The 13,584-nt window shown below is 38.4% G+C and overlaps 1 protein-coding gene across 1 annotated transcript in view; it reads right to left on the bottom strand.

Moving 5' to 3' along the window:
- The window catches only part of LOC110883822, a 34,531-nt gene that overhangs the window by 18,531 nt on the left and 2,416 nt on the right, over positions 1–13,584 (bottom strand). The window contains exon 4 of the mRNA XM_035976156.1: positions 29–1,030. Coding sequence (XP_035832049.1) covers positions 29–1,030 — 1,002 coding nt within the window. The remainder of the gene's footprint in view (positions 1–28; positions 1,031–13,584) is intronic.

Raw genomic sequence — 13,584 nt, 5'->3', positions numbered from 1 at the left:
AAATTCTATGTATTAGACGTAAACTTACCTGCAAGTATTGGGCTTTCTCAAGTTCCTTTACAACAATTTCCATAGTTGGACGCTCGACTTGTGCTTCTGCCAAACATTTAAAAGCAATTTTGGAAAAGGTGTCCAAAGACTCTTGATCAGGACCTTCAACAGAAGTAAAGAGGGTTTCAGTAATCTCTTTAATTATTTTATGGTCTACCATTTCCTTAATTGTTCCCTTATTGAAGTGTTGTCGCGCTAAGAGTGCGAGCCCCTTGTTATTAGTGAATTTTGGATCATAGGCTACTGTCCCACATAAGATCTCAAGCATGAGTACTCCAAAACTGTAAACATCTAATTCTTTTTTCAATTTAGCATTTTTGCTATATTGTGGATCCATGTACCCCGGTGTGCCTACAATTATACTAGAATACGGAGTGTGATGCTCTTCACTGACAGAGAGGAATATGGAGAGCCCAAAGTCACCAATCTTTGCTTTAAAATTTTCGTCCAACAGAATGTTGGCACTTTTGATGTCACGGTGCACTATCTCTTGTAGTTCTCCCTCGTTAGTGTGAAGGAAACTTAATCCCTTAGCAACATCAAGGCAAATTTTCAATCGATGCGCCCAACTGTCATCAGGATTGTTATTCATTTTTTGTAAATAATAATTGAGACTCCCATTAGAAGCATACTCATAGATTAGGATCATTTTACCACCTTCGTCACAAAATCCAAGTAGAGTAATTATGTTGGAATGCTTACAACTAGTAAGCATTTTAATTTCTGCATAAAATCCTTGTTCTGCTATCTCATCTTCTGTATCAATGATGCATTTAATAGCTACTGTGCCACGTTTCTTAGGTACCTCACGTTCAATCTCTTTTCCAATCGCAAAACAATATGCTTTATCCACATGGTCAAGCTCTGCTATGTACACTGAACCAAATCCACCAGACACGATGCAATATTTTCCCGCAAAATTTTCTGTGGCCGTCACTATATCATCTAGCCGAATCCTCATATGTTCCAAGCTCTTCATCTGCAGCAATATGGGATTAGAGAAAAGGAAAATGTTGCAGCCTTCACTTGATAGTAAAGTTGATGATGAAATTATATGTGAATTTTGTGACACATTATTTATTTATAATTTTCTAGAATGTTTCTTTTCTTTACAGTTGACACCAACAATAACAAAAATTGTATCTGACAGCATGTGTATCTATAATACATTTGAGAAATATTGAATTTTCTTTTTACAATAATTTTTCAGAGTTTACGGGCAAAATTCTCTTTTATGAACCGTGCTATCTTAATTATCTTTTACACACATGGCAATTATGTTATTAAATACAAAAAAAAGTAACTGAATAAAATTAATTATAATTACCATACATTACGTATATTACAAATGTATAACCTAAGAAACACAAGATGACTTCAATAGGAGTTGGTTAAGATTAACCGGTATGTTCTTTGCCATTTCGTTATGTTGTTTAACCTTTCTATGACTAGTATAAAGATGTTAAAAGACCAGTTTGAAGAAGAAGATCAATAAGAAGATTTACACACATGCAAATAGACTTTCATCATCAAAAACAAAAATGATAAGGAGTTTGAAAATTTACATATATGTAAATAATATATACTTAATTACATATATGTAAACCTAAGGTATTAATAAATTTGATTGTTAATCTACTTATAGAAAATAAACGTTCATATTCTAGATTAGTTTAATAAGAGTAACCGGTGTGGGGCAACGCCCCCAGCCATCTCAGTTGGGTGACGCCCCCAACACTAGCATATGGGGCGCCATGCATGGCCTCAGCCAAAGCCTTAGTGGGAGTTAGATGAAGAGAAGGAAGGGGCCCACATGTATCTAAAAATGCTTGTATTATTTTCTGAATCAATCAAAACAATACATATGATCCCTTTATATAGGGGATAACCCTAGCACTATACATGGAAATAATAATCAATACATAAATACAATTATAATCTCTAAAATATGGAAACCGTAATCAGTGGCATAAATCTCGGCTAATACTCCCCCCAGTTTGAGCGGTCATCGGACAAATTGTCAAACTGGACCTGAATGATTGAAACAGTTGTCGAGACAATCCTTTTGTAAAAATATCTGCGTATTGATACGGAGCTAGGACGTGTGATACCCGAACATGTCCAAGGCGAACCTTTTTCCGTACAAAATGAATATCGATTTCTATATGCTTCGTACGCTGATGCTGCACCAGATTATCAGACCGATATACGGCGGAGACATTATCACAAAAAACGACCGATGCCTGAAGAAGAGGAACATGCAGTTCACTCAGTAAGTTTCGTAGCCAAGTGACTTCAGCAACAGCATTCGCAACGCCACGGTATTCAGCCTCTGCACTAGAACGTGAAACAGTTGGCTGGCGTTTAGAGGACCAAGAAAGCAAATTATTCCCAAGAAACACGCAATAGCCACTCGTAGAGCGGCAGGAATCTGGGCATCCGCCCCAATCAGCATCGGAATATGCAACCAAAGAAGTTGTAGCAGATTTTACCATACGAATACCATAGTCCAAGGTCCCCTGTATGTATCGAATAATGCGCTTCATAAATGCATAATGAGGTTCATGTGGCTCGTGCATAAATAAGCACACCTGCTGAACTGCATAAGAGATGTCCGGACGGGTAAAAGTCAGATACTGTAGGGCCCTGGCAAGACTGCGGTATAAAGTGGGATCATGAAAAAGTGGGCCATCCGTGGCACTTAATTTGGATGATAGATCAAGGGGAGTAGCACATGGCTTGCAAGATGTCATATTGGCCGAGAAATTATGTCTTTAGCATAATGAGCTTGATCAAAAAACAAGCCATCCTTAGTGTGAGTAACTTTGATACCCAAGAAGTGATGCAAGTTACCTAAGTCAGACATAGCAAACTCTCGTGAGAGTGTCTGGATGATGTTGTGCAGCAATCTGTTAGACGAAGTTGTGAGGACAATATCATCAACATAAAGCAAAAGATATGCCATATCCTGTCCGTGATTGTATATAAACAAAGAATTCTCACACGCACTACTCTTAAACCCGTGGGATAAGATGTAATTTGCAAAGCGTGTGTACCAAGCACGGGGAGCTTGTTAAGCCCGTATAACGATTTCTTTAACTTGCAGACAAAACCTGGAAATCGTTTATCAATAAAACCGGGGGGCTGATGCATAAAAACGGTTTCGTTTAGGTGGCCATGTAAGAAGGCATTCTTGACATCTAACGATGAATGGGCCATGATTTGGACACAGCAAGGGATAACACAGTCCGAATAGTTGTCAGTTTTACAACCGGACTAAAGGTGTCCTCACAGTCAATGCCCACGGTTTGAGATTTTCCATTAACAACCAATCTCGCCTTATACCTCTCAAGTGAACCATCTGATTTAAATTTGTGGCGAAACAACCACATACACCTAATAACCGGTCTATCTACCGGCCGAGGGACTAACTCCCATGTCTCATTTTCCTGTAAAGCAGTAAATTCAGCCTGCATGGCGCGCAACGAATTCGGGTCGGTGAAGGCCTGTTGATAGGTTTTAGGAACGGGTGAAATGGTGGTGGTATTAAGTGAGTGTTGGGTAGGTTTAAGGCTACCGGTTTTTGAGCGTGTAGTCATTGGGTGTGAGGAAGGAGGACGGGCAGGTTGTTGGGCTGGTTGTTAGGTGGCAGTCGTAGGCTGGGGGGTGGTCTGGTGGTATTCGGCTGCTGTGGGACAGGTTGGCTGGGAAAAGGGGACTGGGCCGTCGGGATGGAGGTGGGGGCAGGTGGTTGTTAGGTGGTTCTTTGTCTGCGGGTGTAAGTGTAGGTGTATGGTGAAGTGGTGGTGGGCCTCGGTGGAGGTGGTGGTGGTGGTGTGGTAGGTGGATGATGGTGCTGGTGGTGGAAGGTGGTGGAGGGTGGACAGTACGAATAAAAGTGAACCCGGGTGGTGGTGTAGTGTCGACTAGGAAACGGTAGGATGATGTGGGTGTGGAAATGGTGTAAGGGAAGACCGTTTCATCAAAGGTAACATGTCGGGATATAGAAACTTTCCCGGTAGTGGGGTCAAAGCACCGGTACCCACCGAAATCTGGTGGGTAACCTAGAAATATGCACCAGGTGGACCTCGGGTGAAGTTTATGAGGCTGAGTGGCAGACGTGTTCGGATAACAAGCGCATCCGAAAACCCGAAGGTGGTCGTAAGCGGGGTGTCGAAGGTAGAGGGTAAAAGTTGGGGTGAAGAAATTGAGTCGTTTTGTGGGTTGGATATTGTGGAGGTAGGCTGTGGTGTGGAGGGCTTCGACCCAAAAGCTAGGAGGTAGGTGTGAGTGGATAAGGAGAGCGCAAATGATGTCGTTAAGACGACGGATCATACGCTCGGCACGACCATTTTGGGAAGAGGTTTGAGGGCAAGAGAAACAAAATAATAGACCGTGTTGGATGGCAAAGGTTTTAAATGCATTGTTGTCAAACTCACTGCCAAGGTCACACTGAAAAGTTTTTATGTTTCTATTGAATTGGGTGGCAATTAGGCGGTGAAATTTAACAAATGTTGAAAAGGTTTCGGATTTGTATTTTAAAGGGTACACCCAAATGAAGTGTGAAGAATTATCAATCAACCCCTTATAATATTTATAACCTGATTTACTTAAAGCTGGTGATGTCCAAAGATCACAATGAATAATATCAAATGGGGAAAAGGTAAATGAATTAGATGCAGAAAAAGGTAAACGTTTGCTATTAGAAAGCTGACATGAGTGACAAACACTAGGTGGTTTGTTCTTATTACAAGGTAAAGGAAAATTAAAATGACGACTAAGGACATCCAACACTTGAACGCTGGGGTGTCCCAAACGATCATGCCATGGATGAGATGGAGAAGTGATAAAGGCAACTTGTGGAGGAAGTTCTGGTGGTGTGACTGGATAGAGATCTCCGGTGCTATTGTGGCGTGAAAGGAAACGCCCAGTTTCAAGGTTCTTTGAAGGTCCTTCAAAGAAAAACCAAAGGGGTCAAATTCAATGGAAACACTGTTATCACGAGTAGATCGTCTAACAAGAAATTAACTTTTTAATAATTTGTGGGCAGTAAAGGATATTGGGTAGGATATAGGTGCGGTTGGGTAAGGTTAGGTAGCTTGTTCCAGACCCTAGAACGGGCAGAGACGCGCCATTACCGACCAATATTTTACTACAAATAGGAAAAGAGTTGGGAGTTTTAATTGTACCTTGCTCATCAGTGGAATGGGAGGAAGCTCCAGTATCCATAAGCTGATTCGGGTCATAATTTAGCTGCATCAATGAGAAGGCCGCGTTCAGATCTGATGGACACAAGGGATTGTAGCCCGTGGGCTGGTTTGTGGTATAATGGGCCTGGGGAGTATAGTTTCCAGTTGGTATTTGGGCTGGACTGAAGGCAGGGGGCTGCTGGGAGTAGGCGGGCTGCTGTGGGTACATGGGCTGCTGTGTGGAGGTGTAATTGGCTGCAGGGGTTTAGGCCGTGGGGTGTGAAAAGGGTGCAGCAGGTTGAGGGGGGTATGGGCAAGGTGGTGTGTTCCACCAAGCCCATTGTGGGTAGGAGAGGTTATTGGGAGTCCAATCGGGTGATGGGTTAGGTGTACCACGTCCTGAACCGCGGCCCCAGTTCCCACATCCCCGGCCACGGCCACGGGATCGGTTGTAGTAGGGCTGTTGTGGTGTTTGCTGGTTGTAGGAGTTTGGTGTTTGCTGGTTATAACCGGTTGAAGGGTGTGGTGGGTGTTGGGTTTGCGAGTTTTGTTGTGGGGTGGTGGCAACAAGGACCAATTGTGAGGTCTTTTGTCGGGCTTCCTGTCTAATAACCTCATCTTCCAACATGCTCCTAGCAAGATCCCAATCAGCATTGCTAGCGTTTATCAGGGAAGCAGTCGTGTCAAACTCCGCGAGTAGCCCTCGAACAAGTTGCAGGACCAGTCTTTCTTCAGTAACCGGGTAATCCACATCTTCTAATTGATTGGCAAGGTCTTTGAGTCGCTCACAATAGTTGTCTAAAGATGAGCAAGCGGCCAAGGTCAGATTACAGAACTTAGTTTCAAGCGCCCCAGCCCTTGCTTTCTTATTACTCAGGTAGATCTTCTCCGGTTTCAGCCATGCATGTCGAGCAGTGGTCGTATTATCCATCACACAGGGCAGCAGGTTATCGGATACGGTGCTGAGTATCCATTGAAGAACTTAAGCATCTAGTTCTTTCCAAGACTGAAACTCAAGGTCTGTTGCAGCAGGTGGTGGTGTCTCGTCAATATGATCAAGCACTTGATAGGCGACGGCATGTAAACAGAAAAGTTTAACCCAAGAGGTATAGGTGACCATAGTACCGTCAAGGGTACGTATCTTGGATTGAAAGATAGTAGGCGAATACGCAGGGTGCAAGGTTTTGGAAGGTTTATCGGACGAAGACATCTGGTCTTCTTTCTTGCCGTCGGCGGCCATAGGTTGTGCTAGGGTTTTTCGAAAAAAAAAAAAGGAAAAGAGGGTAGTTGAAGCTACTGTGGGAACGAAGGAAAAGCAGGAGAGGATCAAAGGTAGAAGAGCCGAAGCTCTGATACCATAAAAATGCTTGTTGTATTATTTTCTGAATCAATCAAAACAATACATATGATCCCTTTATATAGGGGATAACCCTAGCACTATACATGCAAACAATAGTCAATACATAAATACAATTATAATCTCTAAAATATGGAAACCGTAATCAGTGGCATAAATCTCGGCTAATAGTATCATCCAATCAGATTTTGCTTTTATTTATTTATTGTTTATTTTTTTTAATATGGTTAAAAGGGGCTTTATATGGGGCAACACCGTACAAGTTAACGATAAAACTCTCCGCTTATTTGTGGTCTACGTGTGGCGTGATAAAGCCTCTATGGGCTTTATCCCACACAATATAGCCTAATGTGTAAAGTGGGAGGAGGAAATGAAGACAAAGAGAGGGAATTAATTAATTAACTAATTAATTAAAAAGAGAGAGAAATTATTTGAGAGGTAACCATTATACTCTTTTTTATTTATTCAAAACCTTCTAAAACGAAAAAATAGTGGTTCATAATGGTTCTATAAGTTCTCACTGAAAGATCAAAACTGAGGTTCTCAAAGTAACCTCTATATATGTGTATATATATATTGCGAGAACCGCGAGAACCAATGTGAACACAACCAAAAATACCTAAAAAATTCTAAAAAAACAATTTTTTTAAATATTTTTTTAACAAAAAATCGCTACTTTTAGTAGCCAAAAAAAAACTTTTTTTTAAATTAAAAATATATTTTTTGGCTGCTAAAAGGAGCGACTTTTTTGATAAAAAATATTAAAAAAAAATTGTGTGTTTTTTAGATTTTTTAAGATTTTTTAGGTTTTTTGGAGGTTTAGTTTTTAGCATTTAGATTGGTGAGGGGGAGGTATTTTTAGGTTTTTGGTGGTGTTGTGGGTTTATTTTGGTGTGTTCACATTGGTTCTCGCGGTTGTCGCAATAAAGGTGGTTCTCGCATGAACCCTACCCTAAATATATATATATATATATGAGTTAGGGTAAAATAAAAATTATACGAGGTGTGAGAACTTAGAGAACTCGGCCTTATGAAAGGTTTTTTCAAAATTTCTTTTACCAAAAATACTAAAACAAATCAATTTTTCCAAAAAAAAAAACTAGGTTTTCTTTTTCATTTACCGTAGCCGTAAATGCTGTAAAAAGTGGTGTCATGCTTTTCTATGATCACCTTTTTATAGATGCTGTAAGGGGCCGAAAACACCATTTCGATTTTTTTTTTTACTTTCTTACAATAGTCTTTCTAAACATTTTAATCTAGGGGTGTGAAAAAAATGGGGGCAAAATTCACACGGGAAGGCCGAGTTCTCTAAGTTCTCACAATTCGGAGTGGTTTTCAATTGATATATATATATATATATATATATATATATATATATATATATATATATATATATATATATATATATATATATAGGGAGAGGATCATGAGAAACTAGAAAACTAACTAAAAAAAACTTAAAAAAAGCTAAAAAAAAAATACCAATTTTTTTTTTACAATTTTTAACAAAAATTCGCTAGTTTTTATACATAAAAAAATTTTCAAAAAAAAAATTGTTGTATTGCACATGTGCAATATATGTGTACTACACATGTACTACACATGTGCACTATATCCGTAAGGGAAATTGGCTTGCAATAATCTCACCTATACCTTATTTGCCATTAATAATCCCACCTCAGAATATTCCCCCCGCCAGTCCCACCTTTAACCTATTTTTCCTACAATGGTCCCCCGTTAAAAAAAGTTAACGGAGTTAAGCTTTTTTCCAAATTACAAACAGATTTTTTAGGGCTTTTGATTAGAACGACGATACGAGTCCATTAATGTAAAACTTGCCTCGAAACAGTGCTCCAAACGATGAAAACAGCGCTTCAATTCGGGTGTTTAAACTTCCAATTAACCAAAATCAAGTCACTTGGAACAGCATTTCGAAGTAAGTTTTACATCAATTGACTCGTATCATCGTTCTGATCAAAAGCCCTAAAAATCTATTTGTAATTTGGAAAAAAAGCTTAACTCCGTTAAGTTTTTTTAACGGGGGACCATTGTAGGAAAAATAGGTGAAAGGTGGGACTAGTGGAGGGAATATTCTGAGGTGGGATTATTAATGGCCAATAAGGACTAGATGGGATTATTACAGGCCAATTCCCCTATCCGTAATAGTGCACATGTGCAATACAACAAAAAAAAAAATAATTTGAAATTTTTTTTCCAGGTATAAAAACCTATGATTTTTTTATAGAAATTAAAAAAAAAATGGTATGTTTTTTTGAGCTCTTTTAGTTAGTTTTTTTGTTTTCTCATTTAAACTAGGTTTCTCATAATCCATCCCCTATATATATATATATATATATATATATATATATATATATAGAGGAAGGTTAACGTACATTACGGCTTAACGTACATCACGTACGACAGGTAATTACGCACGTTCATTTTAAAATCACGCACATTATAACTCAAAAATCCAAAATCACGCATGTTGAAACACAATAATCACGCATATTGAAAACATTAATAACGCATGTTATATAACAAATCACGCACGTTGTTGTACGTGAAGTACGTTAAGCCGTAATGTACGATATACTTTCTATATATATATATATATATATATATATATATATATATATATATATATATATATATATATATATATATATAATGTAAGTATCTATAGCAGACCCACTTTAATTTAGAAAACCCAGGAAACTCAAAGCTCCCGATGTTTTTTTCTTTTGAAAAAATTTACAGATGTTATATACATGTTTTTAGGGGTTTTGGGCAAAAAAAAATCAAAAAAGCGGCGAGTAGATATTTTTAAAAAAAATAAATAAGTTTTAGTGTAACACATGTTACAAATATGCTAGATGAATGTAACATGTGTTACACCAAAACTTGTTTATTTTTTTAAAAAATACCTGCTTGGCGCTTTTTTGATTTTTTTTTTTTTACCCAAAACCCTTAAAAACATGCATATAACATGTGTAAATTTTTTCAAAACAAAAAAACATCGGGAGCTTTGAGTTTTCTGGGTTTTTTAAATTAACGTGGGTTTTCTATACATCCTTCCCCTGTATATATATATATATATATATATATATATATATATATATATATATATATATATAGGGTAAGGATAGTGTAAAAAGGGCCTAAAGTGTGAGAAGTGTAAGAAGTGTATTATAACACTATATATAATACTATATAACACCATATAAACACCGTATAACAATATGTAACACCATATACTACCATATAACACTATGTAACACCATATATCATTATATAACAAATAAAACACTATAGGTTGTCTGATAGCATGTCTATGATAGATGTATAGTGTTATATTTGTTATATGATGATATATAGTGTTACATAGTGTTATATGGTATTATATGTTGTTACATATTGTTATACGGTGTTTATATGGTGTTATATAGTATTATATATAGTGTTATAATACACTTCTTACACTTCTCACACTTTGAGCACTTTTTACAGGATCCTCTACCTATATATATATATATATATATTGTAGGTCCCTGTTTCGGGATCCAATCCGTGATTTTCATGATAATGTTCAAAGATGGAAGAGATAAGAGAGGATAAACATAACAAACTTTGTATTAATCCGGTAGTAAACATTACAAGTCGGCCCGATTACATGGAAACCGAACTAATACCAAAGAAGTATACATCCAGGGAGAAATCAAGTGGTGATTTCTCCCGGTGAGGACTCAAACCTCCACTCACTCTCTTGCACACACTTGTGCTCTCACTCTTGTGTTGCAAATGACAAAGTGTTGGTATTTATACCAAACACAGATTGCACAGTCGAAGGATCAAGCTGACTGGTCGATAGATCATCTGTCGACCATCCAGCTTTCGAAAGACACATATATCTCGAAGGATCACATATCCTTCGAGGTCCATCCTTCGATGGATATCTTTCGAGCTCATCGAAGGATATACATAATCCTTCGATGCCTTATCCTTCGACACCAACATATACAACCATAATTTGTCTAGCAAACACACACGGTCAACCGAATAACCCTCTCGTTTGACCACTTCAAACGAGTGGGTCTATACACGTTCGATAGACCGTTTCACTAACTATTACAAATTCAGCGTAAAATAATAACTAATCTATTCGACAAGCATCGGACACAAAATCTGCATCAACAAATTCCCCCTTGTCCGTTGCTGTCGAATGCTGAAAATGCAACGGCAATCATCGATCTTCAGTCAAGTAATCATCTTCTCTGTGTAAACAAATTCCCCCTTGACCGATGATCCAGGTAAGTAGTATCTTGATGCTCATTGTATAAAACTTCCCCCTCAAAGTACGCGTATCCAAGTCGAGTGTTGTGCAATTTCCTCAAAAGGCTCAATTGACCGATCTTCCGCTGATCTTCCAATACTCCAACCGGCATTTGATAAGGGTTCCATCCTATAACAACTGCATCAAGTCTTGATCTTTAAGCATACCTATGATTGCGTTTAGAAATTTACCGAAGAAATTCAACATATGAAAAATTTTTATCCCCCATTTCTTTGGTAAAATCTCTAAACCTTAACAGGATCTTTCCACTTCAAAGAAACTGTCGTCAAATGTTCACCAATTCCCTCCACTGAGCGGAACTGTCGTCAATCTTCATTGAATGACGAGCGGAAGCGAACATACCGTGTTGTTTTTGGCCCATAATAGTCGCGTTACCATTTTTGCCATTGCATCGGTAACCGTGACTACCCCACAATTTTTCAAACATCAAGTTTTCATCATCTCTTGTTTTCATCATGCTGCATCACCCCGCACGCTCCCAAATTCATACGAATTTTGACGTTGATATTTAGAAGCGCGGTTCAAATCATCTTCGCGAACACCCGACCCCACTCTGCATCAAAAACCTTTGTTCCAATGGATCTTTTTTTTTTTTTTAATATTTGCCCAAAATTTCACACCAAATGAGCCCAATAGAAAAATCTAGCAAAATATAACTTTAGGCGCTAGATTTTCACTTTGATACACCTTGTGTGGACGCGACTCGGCTCGGTTCGACTCGGTTTCGACACGGTTAGGTCCGGCTCAAGCCCGACGTCACGACATTCCTCCGTCGTGCGCCCCAGAGTTCGACACGCGAAGCACGGAGCGCCACAAACCCGTTCCCGTTTACACCTCACCATGACATCATCATTGTGATGTCATGGTGATGTCACAAGCTTGTCTCATATGTTAGTTAATGAAAAATTATAACAGATTTGTGAACTGGGCCGTAAACTCTTCATTTGGGCCGAAGAATTGTTTGTAGGCTTTGATTTTTATTTGGTGATTTTCTAAAGTGCACACCAAACAATCAAATGTTATTGGACACTTGGGTGGTGCACACCAATCAACAAGACTTATTTTCTTAGAGGGGCGGTGCATTGGACAGTGAATCACAAAGATTAAATTGAAGCACATGGGCTGTTGGCATGGTTTTAGCAAATGGGCGGTCACTAAAATGTGATTGGGTCACTTTAATTGAAGCGCATGAGCTGTTGGCCGTATATTTCTCTGGATCCTTCGAAACTTCCGATTCTTTCGAAGTTGTTGATTATCCTTCGAAATCTACCTATATATCTTTCGAAGTATTTGATCTTTCGATGTTGTTGAAGTAATGGTGACCCTTCGAAAATATATATGATCCTTAAAAACAAAGGATGACCTTTCGGAACAGACATCAAGTTGAACAATTGATCATTCGAAGTTGTCAAACAGATAACCTTTCGAAAAGAACTGATGACCTTTCGAATTTTTAATTTGACCCTTCGAAAATTTCATTTGATCCTTCGAAGTCTGTTGACCTTTCGAGCATACTTTTGGATCTTTCGAGCAGATAACTGATCCTTCGAAGTATGAAGATATCAAGAACATTATGAACACGGCAACTGTGCAGATTTGCAGATTTGATGAAATGCCTTGTAAACGATTTTTGATGATGATAACTTGAATTTATAGGAGAAAAACATAAAACCCAACACTCGTTTTATCACAGATCTGAATATTCGGGTCCAGATCTGAGTTTTTCTCATTTCCACCATTGTTACATCTTGAACAAAAACCCACAAAAATCACAGATCTAGAGCACATGTGACTTAGTAAACGGTTAGTTTTACTAAATCGGGCACCATGGCTCTGATACCAATTGTAGGTCCCTGTTTCGGGATCCAATCCGTGATTTTCATGATAATGTTCAAAGATGGAAGAGATAAGAGAGGATAAACATAACAAACTTTGTATTAATCCGGTAGTAAACATTACAAGTCGGCCCGATTACATGGAAACCGAACTAATACCAAAGAAGTATACATCCAGGGAGAAATCAAGTGGTGATTTCTCCCGGTGAGGACTCAAACCTCCACTCACTCTCTTGCACACACTTGTGCTCTCACTCTTGTGTTGCAAATGACAAAGTGTTGGTATTTATACCAAACACAGATTGCACAGTCGAAGGATCAAGCTGACTGGTCGATAGATCATCTGTCGACCATCCAGCTTTCGAAAGACACATATATCTCGAAGGATCACATATCCTTCGAGGTCCATCCTTCGATGGATATCTTTCGAGCTCATCGAAGGATATACATAATCCTTCGATGCCTTATCCTTCGACACCAACATATACAACCATAATTTGTCTAGCAAACACACACGGTCAACCGAATAACCCTCTCGTTTGACCACTTCAAACGAGTGGGTCTATACACGTTCGATAGACCGTTTCACTAACTATTACAAATTCAGCGTAAAATAATAACTAATCTATTCGACAAGCATCGGACACAAAATCTGCATCAACATATATATATATATATATATATATATATATATAGTGAAAGTGTAAAATTCAATATTCCTTAACAAACGATGATACGCTATGAAATTACGCATGTTATAAAACTCAAAACCCTAACCATGTATGAACAAAAAACCAT

The sequence above is a fragment of the Helianthus annuus genome, chromosome 1 (genome assembly GCF_002127325.2).
Source record: "Helianthus annuus cultivar XRQ/B chromosome 1, HanXRQr2.0-SUNRISE, whole genome shotgun sequence".
NCBI lineage: Eukaryota > Viridiplantae > Streptophyta > Magnoliopsida > Asterales > Asteraceae > Helianthus > Helianthus annuus.
This window is presented reverse-complemented; position numbering and strand designations above follow the sequence as displayed.